Source organism: Neofelis nebulosa, chromosome 7 (genome assembly GCF_028018385.1).
Source record: "Neofelis nebulosa isolate mNeoNeb1 chromosome 7, mNeoNeb1.pri, whole genome shotgun sequence".
NCBI lineage: Eukaryota > Metazoa > Chordata > Mammalia > Carnivora > Felidae > Neofelis > Neofelis nebulosa.
The window spans coordinates 40,331,758-40,357,131 of record NC_080788.1 but is presented as its reverse complement, the minus strand read 5'-3'; the positions used below and the strand labels follow the sequence as shown (position 1 = coordinate 40,357,131).

General features: G+C 36.3%; 1 protein-coding gene across 5 annotated transcripts in view; it reads right to left on the bottom strand.

Annotated features, from left to right (window-relative positions):
• Window positions 1-25,374, bottom strand: part of DPP8 (dipeptidyl peptidase 8) — a 67,890-nt gene that overhangs the window by 36,874 nt on the left and 5,642 nt on the right. For 4 of the 5 annotated variants that reach the window (XM_058737347.1, XM_058737343.1, XM_058737345.1 and 1 more), the window contains 3 exons: window positions 19,741-19,853; window positions 4,727-4,900; window positions 3,299-3,467 (listed from right to left, as the gene is read on the bottom strand). In XM_058737347.1, the coding sequence (XP_058593330.1) occupies window positions 3,299-3,467; window positions 4,727-4,900; window positions 19,741-19,853 (456 nt within the window). Of the gene's footprint in view, window positions 1-3,298; window positions 3,468-4,726; window positions 4,901-18,057; window positions 18,239-19,740; window positions 19,854-25,374 lie in introns of those variants that run through there. The other variant, XM_058737346.1, reaches the window with a different exon arrangement.

Genomic DNA, 25,374 nt, shown 5'->3' with positions numbered 1-25,374 from the left:
CTACAGCAAATTTATGAATAGACACACTAAGTAGGATTAAGATTATAAATATCCTCAGGTCAGTTCAGGTCAGATTTTGCCACCAAATGAGTTTTAGCACCAAGCCAGTGAAAAGTAAGCTCAGTTTTTAAGAGTTTTTTGAATTTTGGAGTGAATGATATAGCCAAAACCAGTGTTCAGTTTTCCTGGATCTTTAAACTACCCCAAAGGTGTATCCACGCTGTTTTATATTTTGTTCTCCTTTGGATGTGAGAACAGGTACCACTCATTTTTATCTCCCTTTCACTGACTACAGACCTCAATTATTAAGAGTTATTAATTAAATGAATAAAAGCTATCGCTTTGTTCATCTGATACATCATTTGATAGTAGAGGCTGGTACTGTATTACTTTTACATTCCTTTACCATACCAGGCAGAAAATAAACACATGCACTTGCTCATTGACTAAACTCACCTACAAGCAGACTTTCACTTGGAAACTTATTGTGAATAAGAGGAGTAAGAGTGAAGACACTTACTTTCTATTTATTTTTCTATTTAAACTAACACACTGCACTTACCATGTATCAGACACCATCCTAAACACTTCACAAACATTAACTCATTAAAACCTCATAATAATGACCTGCCTTTTTAGATATGGAAACCGAGAGGTTAAATAACTTACTCAAGGTCACAGAACTAAAAACTGGTAGATCTGGAACTCAAAGTCAGCTCTCTGGTTCTAGACTATATCTTTAACTAGTACACTAATCTTGAAAATGATAAACATATCACATACCTACGTGCACAGAAAGGAAAAATAACAAAAACAAGACTATAGCATCACCCAGGGCTCCGGTGCTTTCTACTTTACATTCTGTCAATCCTCACCATAATCCTGTGTGAAAAACAATTCTACAGAAGAAAAAACAGACTTAAAAATGCCTTAATTCTATCAGTTACTGTCAGAACTTTGTAATCCCAGACTCAAGTACAATAATTAGTATGTAGTGAGTGTTCAAGGTCTGTTGAAAGCATGAACAAATGGCTAGGATTTCCAACCCAGATTTACGAATCACCGACCTAATCCTTCCACTGACACTAGCAGCTGTTCTGATTCCCGGACTCCAAATGGAGACCCATTAAAACACCAAAACATGTACTTTTCACTTAAAAACTTCCCTACTCCATCCCCTTTTAACTGATGTTCTAGTTTTAGATCATTAAACCTAGATCATTTCAACAGTCAACTTTTGGTGTTCCTGTCTCTAGTCCTGTGCTTTTCAAATATAACTTTCACAAAGTATCCAAAACAATTTATCTATCATATGACTCTGCCCATACCACCCAACTGATAAAAATGTTTCCGTGGACCCCATATCATTCTAGAGACCCTGTTGATTTACATGAGATACAGGTTACCCCTGTCTTGGCTCTTTTGATCTGCCAGCCTTACTTTTCCCTTCTTCTTGACTCATACCTTACACTTTAGGAACCATCAGATTGCTTTAACTCCTCACAAACATCACTTTCTGCATCAAGACCTTTCTCATGTGGTCCCCTCGCCTGGAGTGTACAGGCTAATGTGTACCCATATCTAAGATGAGTTTAGGTGCCAGTTAGGTGTCATCTCTTCTGGGAAGCCCTTCCTGAACACTACCCTCACTGATGCTCTTATAACACCCCATGTTTGCTTATCACTGTTTTATTATTCATGTAGTTTCCTTGAGGGCCTGGGTTATGTCTTATTCAACTCTGTATTCTTAGTTCCTGCCGCATTACCTGGCACACAGGAACTTAATGTATTTTTCTTGACTGAATAGTTAGAACAGGTTTCTTGACTCCTAATTCAGTGTTCTTTCTACCAATGTAAATTGTTCAGGAAAAGGCTTCTTCTATAACACTGATTATCCTAATAATGAAAAAAATATTTGTTGTCAATACACTATTGTATTCTAAAATAATTTATTAAGAAAGATGCCCAGGGACGCCTGGGTGGCTCAGTTAAGCATCCAACTCGATTTCAGCTCAGGTTGTGATCTCATGGTTCATGAGTTCAAGTCCCATGTCAGGCTCCACACTGACAGTGCAGAGCCTGCCTGGGATTCTGTCTCCTTCTGCCCCTCGCCTGCTCACTCTCTCAAAATAAATAAATAAACATTAAAAAAAAAAAAAAAAAAGATGCCCAATAAATCAGATTTGTGAACATTAGATTAAGTAAGAGTTGAACAGATGAATTTTTAAAATTTTATTTATTTATTTTTTTTAATGTTTTATTTATTGGGGCTCCTGGGTGGCTCAGTCGGTTAGGTGTCTGACTTCAGCTCAGGTCACGTTCTCAAGGTTCGTGAGTTTGAGCCCTGCTTCTGGCTCTGTGCTGACAGCTCAGAGCCTGTAGCCTGCTTCAGATTCTGTGTCTCCCTCTCTCTCTGCCCCTCCCCCACTCACGCTCTATCTCTCTCCATCTCTCAAAAATGAATAAATGTTAAAAAAAATTTTTTTTTAATGTTTTATTTATTTGGTGGAGGGAGGGGCAAAGAGAGGGGGACAGAGGATCCAAAGTGGGCTCTGTGCTGACCGGCTGACAGCAGCGAGCCTGATGTGGGGCTTGAACTCAAGAACCATGAGATCATGACCTGAGCTGAAGTCGGACACTCAACAGACTGAGCCACCCCGGCACCCCTGAACAAATGTTTCACTATGAAACTTACTAACTTTAAGTTGTTTCATGTGTTCAAAGAAAAAGCAATATACTATTTCCCATATTTCATTTGTATGAAAGCTTTAGAGGAAAACATTCACATCTTTAGAGGAAAACAAAGCACATCTGTGCTTTCAGTAGTGCTTAGTATTACTATAATCACTTAATGAAAATTAAGTATTTCCATAATACACACAGTTCTACAAAGTGTTGTTTTTCCTATTATGACAAAATAACTAAGTAGCCTCTCCAAAAGGGGGAGATAAATTTTTGGTGCATATTAGGTCTTTGTTTCCCAAAAACAAGATTAATTTTTTAAATTGAAATTTGATTTTAATGAGAACCGTTTTGGGGTAATTCTGGCAGTCTTATTAAGCTAAAGGAACAATCACGTCAGAGGCATTACTGTTGTGCTTTCTGAAAATGAACATTCAAACAAGGTAGCGTTTTGCATGTGGTAAGTACTATGTATCCTCTGTACTTTTTTATTAATTTTAAAGATCTGAATTTAAAATATGAAGGCCAGCCACCGTGCCTCCATTTCATAAAGTAAGCAAGAGCAAAATTTTAAAAATATTTTTCAGAAAAGCAGATTTGCAGAACTATGTGTTACCATTGTGCACATAGGTGAGCCTTCTTTCTTCTCTGGTTACAATGTTGGATATCCAAATATCATTGCTGTGTATAAAAGCAATCCAGTCTGGATCAGCCGGGCATAATTTAGGATCCATACGAATGTTGGGACAACTAGTCTCTACTAAATTTGGCCGTAAGGGTTGTTGCTAGAAAAGAAAAAAACATTTTTAGGAAAGTATCAGGTTGATACATACATACTCATTTGCCAACACCCTTCAATGAAAAATAATTCCAAGTAAAATGTCAACTATGGTAATTGTTCCTCAGAAAAATACACTTTTGGGATGCCTGGGTGGCTCAGTTGGTTGGGCAGCTGACTTCGGCTCAGGTCATGATCTCACAGCTCGTGAGCTTGAGCCCCATGTCAGGCTCTGTGCTGACAGCTCAGAGCCCGGAGCCTGCTTCAGATTCTGTGTCTCCCTCTCTCTCTACCCCTCCTATGCTCACGCTCTGTCTGTCTGTCTGTCTCTCTCTCTCTCAAAAATAAACATTAAAAAAAATTAATAAAAAAGAAAAATACACTTTTGCATTCCTTAAAAGGACGGACTCTTTTTTTTTTTTTTTCCTATAAATTAGAAAGCTAAGGGTAATAGGACAGTAAAGACAATATAAGCACTTCATAAATTTTGTTGTCCATACCTGTTTAATGGAGTAATTATTGTTTGTTAAATACTTTTAGTAAGCACTTATTTATTGAATATTTATTAAATATTTCAAATTAATTTTACCAATATAAAACAGTTTGCTCAAAAAGATACAACAAAAGCCAGAATCATACAATTTTAACAAAAGGTCTAATACCATGTAAAAAATTGTCTGGGCTAAAACCAAACATTTAAAAACCATTTATTAAGATGGATTAAGCTGGGGTGCCTGGGTGGCACAGTCAGGTCGGCTCCGGTTATGATCTCATGATTCAGGAGTTCAAGCCCCGCATCGGGCTCTGTGCTGATGATGCAGAGCCTGCTTAGGATTCTGTTTCTCCTCTCCTCCTCTCTGCCCCTCCCTTGCTTGTGCTGTCTCTCTCTCAAAATAAATAAACAGAACTTAAAAAAAAAAAAAAAGATGAATTAAGCTTTTAGGGGAACCAAAAATAGATTGTCTTGTGATAACATTATCTTCCAAGATCCCCCTCAGCATTTACTCAGAAAATGGGCATTGATGCCCTTTACCATATCTTCCTATAGAGCAAGTGTCCTTAGCTTTTAAAAAATTGCATATTAATGTCAGTGTAAAAAGGATTAACTCTTAACACCGGAAACTAATGCCCATTTATCTTGTTTTCTTTACTGTTAAATTTTTCACTTGGTGGGTAAATATAATTTTTGGTTTAATTACCTTCCTGATTTGGATGCAAACAGCCTTTAGGATTTAACAGATTTAACAAGTAGTAACACCAACTTACAGTAAATCCTTGTGGCCCTCCATCTTTTACATGATAAATTCCACTACCAGCTTGAAAGAGAAATGTTCCACTTCCTTGGTGATAATCATAAGAAGCAATTCCAACGGTTCCAATGCGTTTTCTTTCTCTTAATAGTTCTTCTTCTCGAGAATACATTCCATAGTCCAGTGTTGCCTAATGCAAAAGGAAAGAGAAGTCACCTATTCGGTCTTCTGAAAGCTTGCTTTTTGCTTTTAGCAAAAACTTTCCACTGAAATCCTAGTATCTCCCATACTATTGAGTGTACATGTTGAGGGGGTCTAAAATGTGTCAGCAACTTTAAGCAAACTAATTCCAAGAAGTCTGTGGAAAGATTTCCTGGTAAAGGATCTCTAGATGATTACTGCATACATTAGAGAACAAGAATTGTCTTATCACCCTGGCTTGGCATTCTAGGTCTTCTACAACCTAACTGAGCAGTGATGCACGTAGTTAAGAGCACAGACTGTGAAACCAAGCAGTTTGAATCTAGGCTTTGACCCTCAATAGAAGTCTGACTTTGGGAAGTGGCTTAATTTCTTCAAAAGTAATTTTCCTCACTTTTAAAATAGTTTTGTTATCATCTACTTCGGCTTTGTGAAGATTAATTTAGATAAAACATATCAAGTGTTTAATACAATGATTGGCATAGAGTTAAGTTCTCAAGTATCAGCTGTCATTAATACTTTTCCAACACATCTATTAATACTCTTCTAATAAAATCCTAGATTAGGCTTGTCACATCACTGACATAAAACCCAACATATGAGGTTCTGCCTCCTGGCCCTTGTTCCACTGTCCTCCTTTGAAAGGCTATTTTTCTTTCATCCAAGTTTTACCATTATCCCAAAACCTTAGCTCTAATTTAACCTTGGCAAGGAAATTTTCCTGATCCACTATGGTGTACAGGGATTTCTTCTGTGAAACTGATATAAGAGTTACTACCTCTTTTACTTATTTGGCCATGGTACTGTTTTTCACTTTTTTTTTTTTTTCAGTATTTCTGACCAGAAATAGTTAAAACAAACAAACAAACAAACAAACAAACAACTTAAGACCAGAATCTGTGTCATTTCGTTTTCCTACCTGCAGGATCTGTTAAAATCCCTCTCAAAGACCGTTTGTAACTAATGATTGATAATGATAATAATTTCCTAAGCTAGAAATATTATTTGATAGAGGTATAAAATTTAAAAAGGAATATAAAGAAAACAAATTTAGTAAGTGCTAACAAAAAAATTACATCCACATTTTCCATAAGAGCTCTTTATACTTTATTTGATTATGATAAATAAGGAAAGCAGATGTGGTTTCTGCTATCAAGGAGTGATACCCTAAAAAGGAATCTAGATTGAGTTTATTGGCAGGAATGCATCACTCCAAAACTAAGCTAGCACAATGAGAGTAAACATTGCTCAAGGATGGCAAATACATGTGTGTACTTGCAAATCTAAAACAAGGTTAGGTGAGGTTAAAAATGAAACACCCTGGGAATCTTGCTAAAAACCCATCTAGTTTTTTGTATTCTTTGTATCACTTTTTAGTGAATATTTAATTACATATATATACATTCGTACCTGTGTGTGTTAGACTCTAAAAGAAAAAAACTAGCAAATTCAATGAACATATAGTTTTATTAATTCTGATCTCTTTGTTTTAAATCTCTGTTAAACTGTTTCCATTGAAGCCTAGAGCAATTCTGAGAATATGATCATATTTTAATTTCTCCCTTCCTATTCTCCCTGAATGTCACCGGAGATGGAAACCAATGGAAACCAACTTCCACTTTTAGCCAAGATGGAGTAACAGGGACTAGGCTTATCCTCCCACCTGAAACAACTGAAAAACTGAACAAAATATATGAAATAATGTTTTTAAGACACTGGACATTAGACAACAAAGGACAGTGATCTCTGAGAAATGGGAACCAAATGAGGTGAGCATTACAGTTGTCACAGCTAACTGCTCTGCCAGTTTACAGATGTTGGCACAAGAAGGGTTAGTCAATGGATCAAAGAAGAAATCACAAAGGAAATTAGAAAATACTTTGAAATAAATGAAAACACTGTATCAAAACTTAAAGCATGCAGCAAAAGCAGTGCTGAGAGGGAAATTTGTAACTCTAAGTATCTGCATTAAAAAAGAGATCTGGGGCACCTGGATGGCTCTTGATTTTGGCCCAGGTCATGATCTCATGTTTTGTGGGATCAAGCCCCGCAATGGACTCTGTGCGGACATCGTGGAGCCTGCTTGCTCTCTCTTTCCCTCTCTCTGCCACTCCCCTGCTCACATACACATGTGCCCACTCTCTCTAAATAAATAAATAAACATTAAAAAAATTAAACTTAAAAAAAAGAGAGAGAGAGAGATCGGGGCATCTACTGGCTCAGTAGAGCATGCAACTCTTGATCTCAGGGTTGTAGGTTCAAGCCCCATGTTGGGTATAGAGTTACTTAACAATAAAATCTTAAAAGAGAGAGAGAGAGAGATCTGAAATCAATAACCTATCTTCCACCTTAAGACACTAGAAAGAAAGAGCAAACTAAATCCAAAGCAAGCAGAAGTGAGAAAATATTCTAAAATAAACTGGAAATAAAATACAGAATAGAAAAACAACAAAGCCTAATGAACCAAAAGTTGGTTATTTGAAAAGATCAAATTTAGCTAAAATGAAGAAAGGTCATTTCGAATGATCTTAAAGAGATTAAAAAAAAAAGATTATAAGGGAACAATATAAACAATTTTATGCCAACAAATTCAATAATGTAGGTGAAATGACTGAACTCCTAGAAACACAAAGCATCAAAAGTGACTCAAGAGGAAACAGAAAATCTGGGAACGCAAGCTGGTGCAGCCACTCTGGAAAACAGTATGGAGGTTCCCCAAAAAACTAAAAATAGAACTACCCTACAACCCAGCAATTGCACTACTAGGCATTTATCCAAGGGATACAGGTGTGCTGTTTCGAAGGGACACATGCACCCCCATGTTTATAGCAGCACTATCCACAATAGCCAAAGTATGGAAAGAGCCCAAATGTCCATTGATGGATGAACAGATAAAGAAGATATGGTATATATATGAAATGGAATATTACTCGGCAATCAAAAAGAATGAAATCTTGCCATTTGCCAACTTCGTGAATGGAAGTGGAGGGTATCATGCTAAGTGAAATTAGCCAGAGAAAGACAAAAATCATATGACTTCACTCATATGAGGACTTTTAAGAGACAAAACAGATGAACATAAGGGAAGGGAAACAAAAGTAATATAAAAACAGGGAGGGGGACAAAACAGAAGAGACTCATAAATATGGAGAACAAACTGAGAGTTGATGGAGGGGCTGTGGGAGGGGGGATGGGCTAAATGGGTAAGGGACACTAAAGAATCGACTCCTGAAATCATTGTTGTACTATACGCTAATTTGTATGTAAATTAAAAAATAAATAAAAAAATAAAAATAAGAGAAATAATTAGAAGCAAAAAAAAAAAAAAAAAAGAAAAAGAAGAAACAGAAAATCTAAATAGACCTCTAATAAGTACAGATTAGGTCAGGATTCAAAAAACTACCGACAAAAAGCCCAGGACTAGATTGAGTTCTACATAAAGAATGAATACCCATCCTTCTCAAACTCTTGGATGAAACACTTTCCAACTCATTTAATGAAGTATTACCCTGACATCAAAACCAGACCAAGACATCACAAAAAAAAAATAAATAAATAAAACTACAGACTAACATGCCCTAGGACTATAGATGCAAAAATCCTCAATAAAATACTGGCAAACTGAACATAGCAGGATATTAAAAGAATTATATATGACCAGGTGGGATTTATCCCAGGAATGTAAGCTTGGTTCAACGTATAAAAACCAATCAATGATATTAATACAATAACAAGGGAAAAAGTGATCTTTTCAACAGACACAGAAAAATCATTTGACAAAAGCTAACACCATTTCATGATAAAAGTGTTCAACAAATTAGGAATAGAAGGGAAATTTTTCAATCTGATAAAGGGCATCCATAAAAAATCCATAGCTAAATCAGTCTCAAAGGGAAAAACCACAAGTTTTCTCCTCAAGATCAGGAAAAAGAAATGATGTCTGCTTTTATCACCACTATTTAACAGGTACTAGAGGTTCTAGCTAGGGTTAGAAAGGAAGAAGAAAAACATCTCTATTTAGAGATGACATGATGTTATATGTGAAAAACCCTAAAACAACCTACAAAAAGTATTAGAGCTAATAAATGACGTCAGCGAAGCTACAGAATACAAGATTGATACACAAATATCAGTTGCATTTCTGTACACTAGTAATGAACAGTATGAACATGAAATTAAGAAAATAACTTCATCAAAGGGGTGCCTGGGTGGCTCAGTGGGTTAAGCCTCAGACTTTGGCTCGGGTCATGAACTCACAGTCTGTGAGTTCGAGCCCTGTGTTGGGCTCTGTGCTGACAGCTCAGAGCCTGAAGCCTGCTTCGGATTCTGTGTCTCCTCCCCCGCCCCCGTACTTCCCCCGCTCACCCTCTGTCTCTCTCTCAAAAATAAATAAACATTAAAAAATTAAATAAAAAAATAACTTCATCTAAAATATCCTCAAAAAGAATAAAATACTTAGGAATAATTTTAACTGAAGAAGTACAAGCGTAGAACACTATTTAAGTAAAATAAACATCTAAATAAATGGAAAGATATCCCATATCCATGATTGGAAAACTTAAGATTATAAAGATGGCAATATACCCCAAATTAATCTAGAGATTCAAAGACTGCCTATCATATCTGCCTTTTTTCCAGATATAGATGAGCTGATCTTAATAGTATTGATATGGAATTTCAAAGCAATTTTGAAAAAAAGCAACACTGGAGGACTCACGTTTTCAAATTTCAATAGTACAAAGCTACATTAATCAAGCCAGTATGGTGCTGGCATACAAACAGATTTACAGGCCACTGGAATTGAATTGAGAGCCCAGAAATAAGCCTATACATTTATGGTCAATTGAATTTCAACAAAGGTGCTAAGGTGCTAATCAACAAGGGTGCTAAGACCATTTCATGAGGAAAAGAATAGATTTCCATAAGAAATGGTAGGACAACTGGATTCCACATGTAAGAGAATTAATTTGGACCCCTATCTCACACCACATACAAAAGTTAACTCAAAATGAATCAAAGATCTAAATGTAAGAGCTAAAACTATAAAACTCATATATAAGAGACAAAACTGTGTGACCCTAGATTAAGCAACAGTATTTTAGATACGACATCAGAAGCACAAGGAATCAAAGGAAAAAAAAAAAGCACGACTGTACTTTATCAAAACTTAACTGTGTGCATCAAAGAATGTCTATTAGTTTCCTAGGGCTGCTTTAACAAATTACCACAAATTTAGTGACTGAAAACAACAGAAATTTATTATCTCACAGTTCTGGAGGACAGAAGCCCAAAATTAAGATTTCAGCAGGGTCAGGCTGCCTCCAAAGGCTCTAGGGGAGAATACTTCCTTGCCTCTCCCAGCTTTTGGTGGCTCCAGGGTTCCCTGGCTCGTGGCAACATAATTCTAATCTTTTTCTATGTCTTCAGATGGTCTTTACCCTTTGTGTCTGTCTCAAATTTCCCTCTCCTTTGTCATATAAGAATACCAGTTACTGTATTTAGGGCCCACCCTATACCCAGGATTGTCTCATCTTGAGATCTTTAATTACATCTGGAAAGACCCTATTTCTAAACAAGGTCACATTCACAGACACCTTTAGGATTTGGACATATCCTTTTGGTGGTGACTATTCAAACAATACAACACTATCAAGAAAATAAACCACAAAAACCCCCAAACAACCTGCATTAAAAAATGGGCTAGGAATTTGAATAGACATTTCTGCAAAAATACACAAATAGCCAATAAGCACATGAAAAGTTGCTCAATATCACTTATCATTAGAAAATGCAAATCAAATCAAAACCACAATGAGATACCACTTCATACTCATTAAGATGACTACTGTAAAAAGCCAGAAAATAATAAGTATTGGTGAAGATGTGGAGAAATTGGGACTCTCATACACTATTAGTAGGAATGTAAAATGGCATAGTAGCTATGGAAAATATTATGGCAATCTCTCAAAAACAAAACAAAACAAAACAAGAGTTATATGATCCAGCAATTCCATTTCTCAGTACATACCTAAAAGAATTAAAAAAGGAACATGAAAGCATATTTGCACACCCATGTTCATAGCAGCATTATTTACGATGGTGAAAAGGTGGAAGCAACCCAAGTGACTATTAATGATGAATGGATAAATAACACGAGGGGTGTGTGTGTGTGTGTGTGTGTGTGTGTACATACATACATACACAGTGGAATATTATTCGTCTTTAAAAAGGATATTCTGATACAGACTACAACATGGATAAACTTTAAGTACATTATGCTAAGTAAAATAGGTCAGGTACAAACACGCTGTGATTCTATTTATATGAGACACCTAGAGTAATTATACTCCCAGGAACAGAAGGTAGAATGGTGGTTGCCAGTGGCTAGGTGGAAAGGTAATGGGAAGTTATTATTTCATTTGTATTGAGTTACGGTTTTGCAAGATGAAAAGGTTTTATGGATGGATGATGGTGATGGATATACAACAATGTGAATGTACTTAATACCACTTATGTGCACTAATGTACACTTAAAAATGGTTAAAATGGTAAATTCTATATTACATGTATTTCAGTGCAATTTTTTTTGTAATGAAGATATAAGAACTTCAGATTAAGGTAAATGATGAATAGAAGAAAAAGGAAGTCTCAAAAATGTCTTATCTTCCATAAAGGAGAGACCAAAGCTATTGTGTTTAAATATACAGATCTAAATTAATGATTATAGTACTAAACTCTTGCCAAAGGTAATGATGACTGGTCGCATACTAATTAATGACTACTGCAATTCAAAAAATAAAGCAAAAAGGCAACTCACAGAATGGGAGAAAATGTTTGTAAATCAAATATCTGATAAGTACCTTGTATCCAGAATATATAAAAAAACCTCTTACAACTCAAAATTAGAAAGACCCAATTTAAAATGGGCAAACAACCTGCACAGAGATTTCTTCAAAGAAGATATACAGATGGCCAATAAAGACATGAAAAACTGCTCAACATCACTGATCATTAGGGAAATGCAAATCAAATGACTGAGATACCTCTTCACACTCACTAGGATGGCTATAACCAAAATGACAGATAATAGCAAGTGTTAGTGAGGATGTAGGAAATTAGAAGCTTCATACGTTACTGGTGGGAATGTAAAATGGTGCGGCTGCTATGGAAAAGCAATTTAATACTTCCTTAAAAGTTTAGACAGTTAGGGTCGCCTGGGTGGCTCAGTTGGTTAAGCGACCGACTTCAGCTCAGGTCAAAAAAAAAAATTATACAAATTTTAGACAGTTACCACATGACCCAGCAATTCTACCCCTAGATATATATACCCAAGAGAACTGAAAACATAAGTCTACAAAAAATCTCATATATGGTAAAAGGAGAATTAGTCATAAAAGCCCAAAAGCTGAAATGACACAGATATCCATAAGCTGATAAATAAAATGTGGTACAGCCATGAAATTAAACATTATTCAGCCACACAAATATTGTTATCTGCTACGATGTGAATGAATCCAGAAAATACTGTGCTGAGTGAAAGAAACCAGTCACAAAGACCCACATATTGTACGATTCCATTGATACGAAATGTCCAGGATAGGCAAATCTATAGAGACTCAAAATAGATGAATAGTTGCCCAGGTCTGCAGGTGAGCAGCTAGGTGGATGGGGAGTAACTGCTGATCGGTTTCCGTTTGGGATGACAAAATATTCCAAAATTAGATTGGGAGGATAGCTGTACAGCTCTGTAAATATACTAAAACCCAGTGAATTCTATACTTGAATGAGTGAATATGGTATGTGAATTATATCTCAATAAAGCTGGTAAAAAAAAATTAAAAAATGGAAAAGCACATTCTGTGCTAACACTAATTAGAAGAAAGCTAGAGTGGTTATATTACTATTAAATTTCAGAGTGAAACATGTTGCTAGAAACAGAGAGTGTCATCTTGTAACAATAAATGAGCCAATTAATCAGGAAGACATAACCATCCTATCCACTTATGTACCTAACAACATAGCTTCGACATATATAAAGCAACAACTAATAAAGCTGCAAGGAGAAATAGTTAAACCTACAATCATGAAATGGAAGTTTCAACATTCTCTCTCAATAACTGATAAAGCAAACAGAAAATCAGTAAGGACATAGAAGACGTGAGCAATACAATAAACTAATTGATCCAAGTCGTTTATAAATGCAGTAATAGCAGAACACATATTTTTCTCAAGTAAACACAGAACGTTCACCAAGATAGATCATATTTGAGTCGTAAGACAAGACTCAAAAACTAGAAAAGATTCGAGTCATACAAATTATGTTCTCTGAATACCACAGAATTAGATTCGAAAGCAAATCTCTGGAGAATACACAAATACTTGGAAACTAAATAGTATACACCTCAATAACTCATGGGGTAAAGGGAAAATAGGAAGTATTTTGAACTAAATGAAAATGGCAACACAACATATCAAAATATATGGGATGCAGCTAAGATGACACTTACAGGGAAATGTGTAACACTAAATGCCTATTTAGTGAAAAAAAGAAAGGTCTCAAACTAGTAACATCAGCCACTACCTTATGAAACTAGAAGACAAATGAAATTCAAAGTAAGCAGAAATAAAGGAAATAATGAAGATCAGGGGATAAAACAATGAAACAGAAAATAGAAAATGACAGAAAAATTAATGAAACCAAACTGATAAACCCTTAAATTAGAAAAAAAAAAAAGAGAGAAGATAAAAATTACACAGAATATCAGGAATGAGAGAGGAACATCACCACAGATTCTGCAGACATTAAAAAGATTACGGAATATTATGAAACCTATGTCAAAACATTCAGTAACACAGGTGAAATAGAAACATTCCTTAAAAAACACAAACAGCCAAAGTTCAGTCAAAAAGAAATAGATAACTTGAATAGCACTACATCTAATAAAGAAATTGAATTTGCAGTTAAAAACTTTTCCACAAAGAAAACTTCAGGTCCAGATGGCTTTACTGGTGAATTCTACCAAACAAATTCTTCTAGCAAATTAAAAAGGAGGAAATGACTTCCAACTTATTCTTGGCCAGCATAACACCATTACCAAAATCATATATAGAAATTACAAGAAAAGGGGCGTCTAGGTGGCTCAGGTTAAGTGTATGACTCTTGATTTCAGCCCCACGTCAGGCTTACGTTGTGCTGAGTGTGGAGCCTACTTGGGATTCTCTCTCTCTCTCTCTCTCTCTCTCTCTCTCTCTCTCTCTCTGCCCCTCACCACATGCACTGTCTCTCTCTCTCAAAATAAATAAATAAACACTTAAAAAATTTACAAGCGGACACCTGGATGGCTCAGTCAGTTAAGCATCCAACTTTGGCTCAGGTCATGATCTCACAGCTTGTGAGTTCAAGCCCCGCATCAGGCTCTGTGCTGACAGCTCAGAACCTGGAGCTTGTTTCGGATTCTGTGTTTCCCATTCTCTCTACCTCTGCCCTACTCACACTCTGTCTCTCTCTTTCAAAAATAAAGATTAAAAAATTTTTTTTAATTACATGGAAATAACCTGACAGACCAATATCCCTCATGAACATATAAAACAATCTCAAGAAAATTATAGCAAATTAAATCAACAATACTTAAAAAGGATAATAAATCATAACCAAGTGATTATTGATTTAACATTCAATAATCAAATGATGCTTTACCATATTAACAAATAAAAAAGAAAGGCTTATGATCTTTTCAACAAACACAGAATAAAACACTTAACAAAATTCAGTAACTGTCCTTGATAAAAATTCTAAGCAACCTAGAAATATAAGAGTACTTCTCCAGCTACCAAAGGGCATTTATGAAAAACCTACAGCTAATAGGCTTACTGACAAAGGACCGAATGACTCCTCCCCTAAGATTAGGAACACAAGAACATCTGCTTTCACCATTTCTATTCAACTTGGCACTGGAGGAGTTAGCCAGTACAATAAGCCAAGAAAAAGAAACCGAAAGAAATCATACTGGAAAGCAAGAAGTAAAATTGACAGTGTCTGCAGGCAATATGACTGTTTATACAGAAAAATCCAGTGGAAGCTACAAAAAACGAATGGAACCAATAAAAGGGTTTAAGCAAGGTTACAAGACAAGATCAATACACAAAATCAATTGTATTTCTAAATATTATCAATGAACAACCAGAAACTGAAATTAGAAAATACCATTTACAGTAGAATAAAAAAATCTCGGAAATATTTAAGAGATAAAACTTATCAAAGACTGTACATGACTGGTACCATAGTTGCCTGGGGATGGATGGGTAGGAAGATTACCGAAGGGTACAAGGAAACTTTTGGGGGTAATGACTGAGGTAATGGTTTCACAGGTACATACATATGCCCAAATCTATCAATTGTATACTTTAATATTTGCAGTTTATTACATGTCAATTACGCCTCAATAAAGCTTTAAAAAATGAAATCATGTAAGTACCAGATGAAAACATGATTGAATTATTTTATAATTTGGGTGTGGAAAAAACTGTTCTAACTGTGACAGAAGACACAAATTCTAGAAGCAATAAAATCCAAAAGAAATACAGAAAAGACTGATATATTTTATTATATAAAAATCTGTCACATGACCAAAACACACACACACACACACACACACACCCCAGCCCACCCTACCATAAAGAGTAAAATTACAAATGACAACTTGGGGAAAATATTTGCCAACTGTACCACAGGCAAAAGGCTAATATCCTCTTTAAGTAGGTTAAAGACTTCTAAGAATGAAGAAAAAGACCTATCACCCCATAGAAAAATGGGTTAGAAATATAATAAACAATTTACAGAGAAAGAAATGCAAGTAGCCTTAAACTGTATAAAAAGATGATCGATTTTGCCTGTAACAGAAATGCAAATTAAACTATACTGGGACACTATTTCCATCTAGCAGACTGGCAAAAATCCAAAGGTACAACCATATATTTATTGTGTTGGAGAACTACGGGAAAACAGGCACACTTACAAATCTTGCTAGTGGGAATCCGAATGGCAGAGTTCCTATGGAGGGAAATTTGGTACTATCTAGAAAATTTACAAAAGAATACACCTTTTGGTCCAGTGATTTTATTTCTAAGAATCTAGCTTAAAGACATACTGGCAAAATTATAAAGAGGTGTATGCCCAAGCCATTCCACTGTGATACTATTTATAATAGAACTGGAAATAACTGAAATGTCCACCAATGGGGAACTGGTTGACTATGATTAGTCTGCACAACACAACATACGTAAAAAGAAATAAAAATGATGTATGTATGTATCCCTGTGGAGTGATACACTGTTACTTGAAAATTGCAAGGTGGAAAAATGTATATTGGATGTTACTATTTCTCTAAGGGGAGGATATGAATGTCTATATACTCACATTGTTTAAAAGGGATAAGCTATTTAGAAACAAAACCGTTATCTAGAAGGAGAGGGAGGGCAACAGATTGGAGGAGACAGGGAGCTTCTCTGAATACATTGTTCTGTGGATTTGAATTTGGAATCCTGTAACTATTTTATACAACAGAATTCAATTAAAAATTAAAGGAATTCCTGGGTCAACTGAGTGGCTCAGTAGATTAAGCGTCCAACTTTGGCTCAGGTCATGATTTCATAGTTTGTGGATTCAAGTCCTGTGTTGGGCTCTGTGCTGACAGCTCAGAGCCTACAGCCTGCTTCAGATTCTGTATCTCCGTCTCTCTTTGCCCCTGCCCCACTTGAGTTCTGTCTCTCTCTCTCTCTCAAAAATAAAGATTAAAAATTTTTTAAAAAGGAATTCCTAACACTTGAAAACAAAATGAAGCAAATGCACCTAACTGGATAGAAGTGGTAACATAACCACACAGAGAACAATTCCAAGTTACTGTTATAAGTAATCATAGTGTTGATTCCTTTGTTATCTTGAAACCTGTGTGTGTAATATGGAGTAAAGCAAATGAGTAATATGTTAAACTGTTATTTAGCATCAGAGAAAGGAGATTCATATGTAAAATAAATGAGGTTAAAGAAAAATTCTGTATGTAAAATTTCAATTAGTTACATCAGTCTGACATTATGGTTTATCTGACTTGATTTGGATACATATTGATACCTACATTTCAAACACACACACACACACACACACACACACACACACACACACACACACACACAAAGAATGTATATATTCCCTAGTTTGTTCAATAAAAACCCTAGAAACGATGACAAACCCAATAATAATGAGCATTCCTAGTACCCACATCATGGTCTCTTAATACCAATTTCCTCTAAAGGAACTAGAGCTCCTTGCAGAAATGATGGACTCCAAGCACGCAATAGGCAATGTGTAAGGTGGAAAATCTTCATTATAGCAGCAAGTATCATGCCAAAAGGATTTGACACGTCAAGTTGAAGGGGCTGTCACCAGCCAAAAATAAGACAATTTGCACAGTAAGAATAATAACTGTCAGTGGATCAAAAAACATCAAATAGGTTTACTCTACAAGTTTATGAGGATACACACACACATACACACACACACACACACACACACACACACACACACACACACACACGCACACACACCAAAAAAACATTCCTCTGAAAAACCTAAGTGATCACCTATGAAGGACTACAGGAAACAAATTATTTGAACAATGATAAATAAGGGGAAAGAATCAAAATTTATTCTGCTTTTCCATTGTTTTTTGAGTTTTAGAATAGCAATTTCTTTTTATAGAAGTATTTCAGTTAATAAATGAAGAAGGAATGATAAAATACCACCATTTTTTAACTCCTCATAAATTAATGGATTTTGGCAATGATCCAAAGGGTGCTATCATCACAAGAAGAGAAATAAAGTTCTATATGCCTCCTGATGGAAGCAAACCTTATCTAAGAAGTATTCTTTTTTTCTAAATTGTGGTAAATTTGCCATCTTAGCTATTCTAAGTGTTTAGTTCAGTAGTGTTAAGTATACTCACATTGCTGTATAACCCATCTCTGAATTTTTCATTTTGCAACACTGAAATTCTATACCCATTAAACAACAAGTCCCCATTTTTCCCTTCCCCCAGCCCCTGGCAACCACCTTCTACTTTCTGTCTCCATGAATTAGACTGCTTTAGGTACCTCATATAAGTGGAATCATATAGTATTTGTCCTTTTGTGACTGGCTTATTTCACTTATTATAACGTCTTCATGGTTCATCGATGCTGTAGCATGTCAGAATTTCCTTCTTTTTTAAGGCTGAATAATATTCCATTGTATGTATATACCACATTTTGTTTACCCATCCATTTGTCCATGGACACTTGGGTTGTTTCCACCTTTTGGCTATTGTGAATAATGCTGCTATGAACATGGGTGTACAAATATCTTTTCGAGACCCTGCTTTCAAAAAAAAGCAAACCTGGGTCTGATCAAGTTTCTAGATCTAACTACCTATTTATATTTACAGAAAATACAGGGGGCCAAAAAACATATCAAACAGCACCACAGATAAGCAATCAGCAAAACCTTCGTTCTTCAATGGATAAAGTACAATGAGGAAAAAAAGGACAGAGGGAAAACCAATAGATTAAAAGAGACCTATTAATCAATTATAACACGTGAACCTTATTTAGATCTTGATTTGAACAAATCAAGTGTAAAAAAAGAGAAATTTTATTTAAATATCAGGGAAATTTGAACACCAGTTGAATATTTCATATGAAAAAAAGACCAGCAGTTTTTAAAGTTATGATAATGATGCTGTGGTAATTTCTAAAAAGAATTTGTATCTTTTAGACACACACTGACTTATTTATGAGTGAAACAACATATCTGGCTCTGCTTCAAAATAATCCAAGAAGTGGGGATAGGGATTGCAAGGGGAGACTGGTAGGGGTGCAATAAAATGTAAATGGCCAAGATTTGATAATTCTTGATAATTACATACAATTTTACTAGTTTGAAATTTTCCACAAAAGTTTAAATAAAAGTTTGATTTATTAATTTGCAAACTGTTTCATTAGAAAACTACCATTATTTTGGTTCTTAAAAAAAGGAATTTTTCTGTTTTAAAGAAAAGTCATGAAGTCTATGTAAAAAACAACAATGATATATTTGCAGTCAAAATGATTAGTTATCATAGAAATTATTTTTTTTAATTCCTAAGAATAATATCACATTTAGTTCATTTAACCCAAAATGCTATTTAATAAGGAAATATTCAATGTAAAATAATAAATGAGAACCAAAAGGGCAAACGATCACACCCAAACTATCATCGTGTTCTTGGGATGTTTTCAACTATTTGCTTTTTGTCTAAAGATAAATATTGAGGAAAACAAACAAACAAAAAAAACCCCCTAACAACCCCTAAGCTTTTGATTCTACATAAATTGAATTATACTATTTAGAGATAAAAACTGAACTTAGTGTCCTTACATTAGCACTGTTACTAAGCAGTAAAACTAAAGATTCAATTTAAAAATTTAAACAAAAAGCTTTCTGGAGCTATACATTACTGCCTTTATATGAATAACTCCTCCCCCAAAATGTGAGAACTATATAACTAACAAGTTTATAGAAGGGAAAGGTGGTTTAACAGGGAGAAAGTAGTTTTAAAACCTGAACTGTAACATCCCTTAGTTTCAGATGTTGAGAAATAAATGGAATTTAACAGTCATACATTCAAAAATATAAACATGTTTTCATTCTTTTTGATTCACATCTACTTCAAATATAAAACCCCACTTGAATTTCTGCCTCTTAATAAAGGCATCTGAAAATGTACACCAAATCACAGGAATAGCAATGTTTAATCCTACCTGAAAAAGATCCAAAAGAGGCTTCCAAGAGAGCATTAAGACTGCTGCTCTGTTGATGGTTTTGGGAATTTCAGAATAAAACAGTGTATTTTCTCTGTTCTCACCAGACATAGCTATAAGAGAAAATAATCATTTAAAAATCATTTCCAGAAAAAGCAGTCTACTGCAATCGTAGCAGTAAGTACATAAAGCCTTCCACATAATGCGAAGTTTTGCACTCTCTGGGAAGGTTAACAGGTAGGAGATGCACATGCCATTTGCCACGGGAATTTTCTTCAGTAAAACCCAGGCTTCACAGAAGAATGCTCAAGTTTCATTTCAATATTCAGATCCTGGACCCTCTCAAAACAAACGTGAAAGTGTGTAAGACGATGTTAAGGACAAATATCTCTTTAGTTTTTTGAAAATTGTTAAGTCCTCTTACAAGTTGGCAGTAGATTCATGAAATGCAAAAGCATGGAGCTTTGTGGCAACTTCAGGTTACTAAGTTTCTTTTTCGCCTGAATCATTTAAAATTCCCATTTAGGGGCGCCTGTGTGGCTCAGCTAGTTGAGCATCCAACTCTTGATTTCAGCTCAGGTCATGATCTCACGGTTTGTGAGATCAAGCCCCATGGAGGGCTCAGTGCTGGCAGTGCAGAGCCTGCTTGGTATTCTCTCTCTCCCTCTCTCTCTCTCAAAATAAATAAATAAACTTAAAAAAATAAAAATACTTATTGGGGCGCGTGGGTGGCTCAGGTGGTTAGGCGTCTGACTTCAGCTCAGGTCATGATCTCATGGTCCATGAGTTCAAGCCCTACGTCTGGCTCTGTGCTGACAGCTCAGAGCCTAGAGCTGCTTTGGATTCTGTGTCTGTCTCTCTCTCGGCCCCTTCTCTCGCTCATGCTCTGTCTCTCTCTCTCTCTCTCTCTCTCTCAAAAATAAATAAAACATTAAAAAACTAAACAAAAAAATAAAAATACTTATTAAAAAAAATTAGGGGCCAGGGGTTGCCTGGATGGTTCAGTCGGTTAATTTAAGTTTCCGATTTCACAGGAGACTATAGATGCTGGAGAGGATGTGGAGAAACAGGAACCCTCTTGCACTGTTGGTGGGAATGCAAATTGGTGCAGCCGCTCTGGAAAGCAGTGTGGAGGCTCCTCAAAAACTTAAAAATAGACCTACCCTATGACCCAGCAGTAGCACTGCTAGGAATTTATCCAAGGGATACAGGAGTACTGATGCATAGGGGCACTTGTACCCCAATGTTTATAGCAGCACTCTCAACAATAGCCAAATTATGGAAAGAGCCTAAATGTCCATCAACTGATGAATGGATAAAGAAATTGTGGTTTACATACACAATGGAATACTACGTGGCAATGAGAAAGAATGGAATATGGCCTTTTGTAGCAACGTGGATGTAACTGGAGAGTGTGATGCTAAGTGAAATAAGCCATACAGAGAAAGACAGATACCATATGGTTTCACTCTTATGTGGATCCTGAGAAACGTAACAGAAACCCATGGGGGAGGGGAAGGAAAAAAAAAAAAGAGGTTAGAGTGGGAGAGAGCCAAAGCATAAGAGACTGTTAAAAACTGAGAACAAACTGAGGGTTGATGGGGGGTGGGAGGGAGGGCAGGGTGGGTGTTGGGTATCGAGGAGGGCACCTTTTGGGATGAGCACTGGGTGTTGTATGGAAACCAATTTGGGAGTAAATTTCATATATTAAAAAAAAATAAAATAAAATAAATAAATAAACATTAAAAAAAAAAAAAAAAGTTTCCGATTTCAGCTCAGGTCATGATCTCGCGGTTCGTGGGTTTGAGCCCCATGTTGGGCTCTGTGCTGACAGCATGGAACCTGGAGCCTGAATCCTTCTTTGGGTTCTGTGTCTCCCTCTCTCCCTGCCTTTTCCCTGCTAATGCTCTGAATAAAAATTTTTTTTCATGTTGATTTATTTTTGAGAGAGAGAGAGAGAGAGTGCATGCACAAAGAGCCTCAATGAGATCATGACCTGAACCGAAGTCGGACACTTAATTAACCAAATGAGCTACCCAGGTGCCCCTAAAAAATACTTATTTATAAGTATACATAGATCTAACTGAATACTACTTTTTCCTATTATAAATATCCTATAACCATAGTCAGTAATACATTTACATTACTGAAATGTAATACATTTCAGATCTAAGTATACTCATTAAAACAAAACAAAAATCTGCTATTTGATTTGCTAAAAATCTCTTTGTTCTTTATTGGGGAAGGATGAAGTAAAGAGGTCTATACTAAGTAGAAGTCAGGTCTATTCTGTGAAATCATGCAGTAACTGAATGGGAATATCACAGCAGTGTGGAATGAGCTACATACAAAAGAGAAGTAATAGAAACACATTATGATTATGAAGATGTGAACCAAAGAAAGTTCAAAGTAAAAACAAATCCCTTCTACCATAAAATGTGCTAGAATGGTATCATTTCCAAAAAATCTAGGGGAGAGTGAAGTAAGAAGAAAACAAAGCACAACAGGAAGACCAAGGAACTCTCAGCTAGAACAGATCCTCAGCCTAGTGTTGTTTTTTTTATTTTTATTTTTTAATGTTTATTTATGTAAGACAGATACAGAGCATGAGCAGGGGAGGGACAAAGAGAGGAGACACAGAACTTGAGACAGGCTTCAGGCTCTGAGCTGTCAGCACAGAGCCCAACACCAGGCTTGAACCGACAAGCAGAGCCGTGAGATCACAACCTGAGCCGAAGTAGGACACTTAACCGACCAAGCGATCCAGACGCCCCCTTAGCCTAGTGTTTGTGATAATGGCAGAGGAGGTAGTCTATGGAAGGGCATGGTAACTTCCATGCTAACCCCTGCAAAGGCTGGGGATGAACTCCCAAATATCCATGTCTTCCTTTATTTCTTTATTTTCCTAAACTGTTCTTAAGCTTTCTTAATTTGTACTGTCTTTTGGAATAAAAAGATATCAACTGACATTTACTTTAGAACTTGACTCTGTCTTGGGGCGCCTGGGTGGCGCAGTCGGTTAAGCGTCCGACTTCAGCCAGGTCACGATCTCGCGGTCTGTGAGTTCGAGCCCCGCGTCAGGCTCTGGGCTGATGGCTCGGAGCCTGGAGCCTGTTTCCGATTCTGTGTCTCCCTCTCTCTCTGCCCCTCCCCCGTTCATGCTCTGTCTCTCTCTGTCCCAAAAATAAATAAAAAAAAACGTTGAAAAAAAAAAAAATTTAAAGAACTTGACTCTGTCTTAAATGTATTCTGTAATTCTAGAGTTACTTTGTTAAAGAATTATCAGAATGGCAGTCACCTATCTATACCATTCATAATTTTATAAAATGTGATCATATCCTCCTTAAGCCTTCTCCTTCTAAGAGTCTTCAGCCCTGGGGCACCTGGGTGGCTCAGCCGGTTAAGCGTCCAACTTTGGCTCAGGTCATGATCTCGTGGTCTCTGAGTTCAAGCCCTGCATCAGGCTCTGTGCTGACAGCTCAGAGGCTGGAGCCTGCTTCAGATTTATGTTTCCCTGTCTCTCTGCCCCTCCCCCACTCATGCTGTCTCTCAAAAATAAACATTAAAAAAAAAAAAAGATTTGAGTCTTCAGCCCTCAAATATGAAAAACTTGGTTCTCATCTATTTTCAAATGAGAACCATTCCCCATAATCATTTCAGCTGAACCTCTTGAAACTGTGCCTTGTTCCATGTCTTCCCTGGCTTCATATGTGACCAATAAAAACTTCCAAGGCATTCTAGGTACACACACACCAGTTCCATATAAGCACAAAACAAACTTTTCCCATTGTTTCTCTCCTGATGACACACTAGAACACACTTATGGGTGTTCAAAGTATATTAAAACTTTTAGAACAATGGATTTATACAAAAAAAATATTTTAAATTCAGATGAATATAAAAGATTTGAACAAATGAAAAGGCATACAACTTTCTTGAAGAGCTCAAAATTTTGAAGACTGTCAATTTTCCCTAACTTCACCTATAAATGTAACATAAATCCTAAAAGAGTTTAAACAGCATTAGGAAAAAAAAGCTATGTAGGCTATTTTTAAGTGTTCATAGAAAAACAAGCAAACAAAAATAGCCAAAACAAATATGAAAGAGAGTGATGAAAGGTGACTAGTGCTACCAAATAGGAAAACATATAGAGTTATGATAACAATAATAGTAATACTATGCTGCACTCGATCTGAGGGAGCAATGGAACAAAACAGAAAGTCCAAAATATGTACAGATTTTAAATGTTTTTTTTTTTAATTTTTTTTAACGTTTATTTATTTTTGAGACAGAGAATGAACGGGGGAGGGTCAGAGAGAGAGGGAGACACAGAATCTGAAACAGGCTCCAGGCTCTGAAGCTGTCAGCACAGAGCCCGACGCGGGGCTTGAACTCACGAACCGCGAGATCATGACCTGAGCCGAAGTCGGATGCTTAACCGACTGAGCCACCCAGGCGCCCCAAAATATATACAGATTTTAAATGACATAATCCTGGAGTTGGGAGAGCCTAATTTTTTCTTTTTATGTTTATTTATTTTTGAAAGAGAGAGAGAGAGTGCGCGCACAAGTGGGGAAGGGCAGAGAGAGAGAGACACACAGAACCCGAAGCAGGCTCCAAGCTTTGAGCTGTCAGCACACAGCCTGACATGCGGCTTGAACCCACAAACTGTGAGATCATGACCTGAGCCGAAGTTGGACGCTTAACTGACTGAGCCACTCAGGCGCCCCAGGGAGAGCCTTTCTAGATACGATGCCAAAGCTTACAGAGAATACAAATTTAACTATCAAAAAAAAAAAAAAAAAATCACAAATTTCTATGTGGCAAAAGGCACTAAAGACAAAAGACAAATTAAACCTCAGAGGAAAATACTACAATGGTTTAATTCCCTCATTATACAAAAAAAAAAATGTTTTAATAAGAAACACCCACAGTCCAACAAAAAACAGACAAATGTTATAAATAAATCAGTCACAGAAAAGGGTATATAAAGGTCTCTTAAATATGTAAAAAGATGCTCAACCTCACTTATAACTGGAATTAAAACTATAATGAGATACAGGGATATAAGGTACAGAGTGGTGACTATAATTCATAATACTGTATTGCATATTTTAAAGTTGGTAGGAGAACAGATCTTAAAAGTAGGTAAGTGGGGCACCTGGGTGGCTCACTTGGTTAAGTGTCTGACTCTTGGTTTGGGCTCAGGTCATGATCTCAGCTTCATGAGTTTGAGCTCTGCTTGGGATTCTCTCTCTCCCTCTCTGCCCCTCCCTTACTGGTACTCTGTCTCTCTCAAAATAAATAAATAAACTAAAAAAAAAAGTTATCATAAAAAAAAAATCATTGAAAAAAGTTTTTGTTAACTATGTAAGGTGAAACATATCTAGTTAAAATCTAGACATTATGGGGCGCCTGGGTGGCTCAGTTGGTTGGGCGGCCAACTTCGGCTCAGGTCATGATCTCACGGTCCGTGAGTTCGAGCCCCACGTCGGGCTCTGTGCTGACAGCTCAGAGCCTGCAGCCTGTTTCAGATTCTGTGTCTCCCTCTCTCTGACCCTCCCCCGTTCATGCTCTGTCTCTCTCTGTCTCAAAAATAAATAAACGTTAAAAAAAAATTAAAAAAAAAAAAAT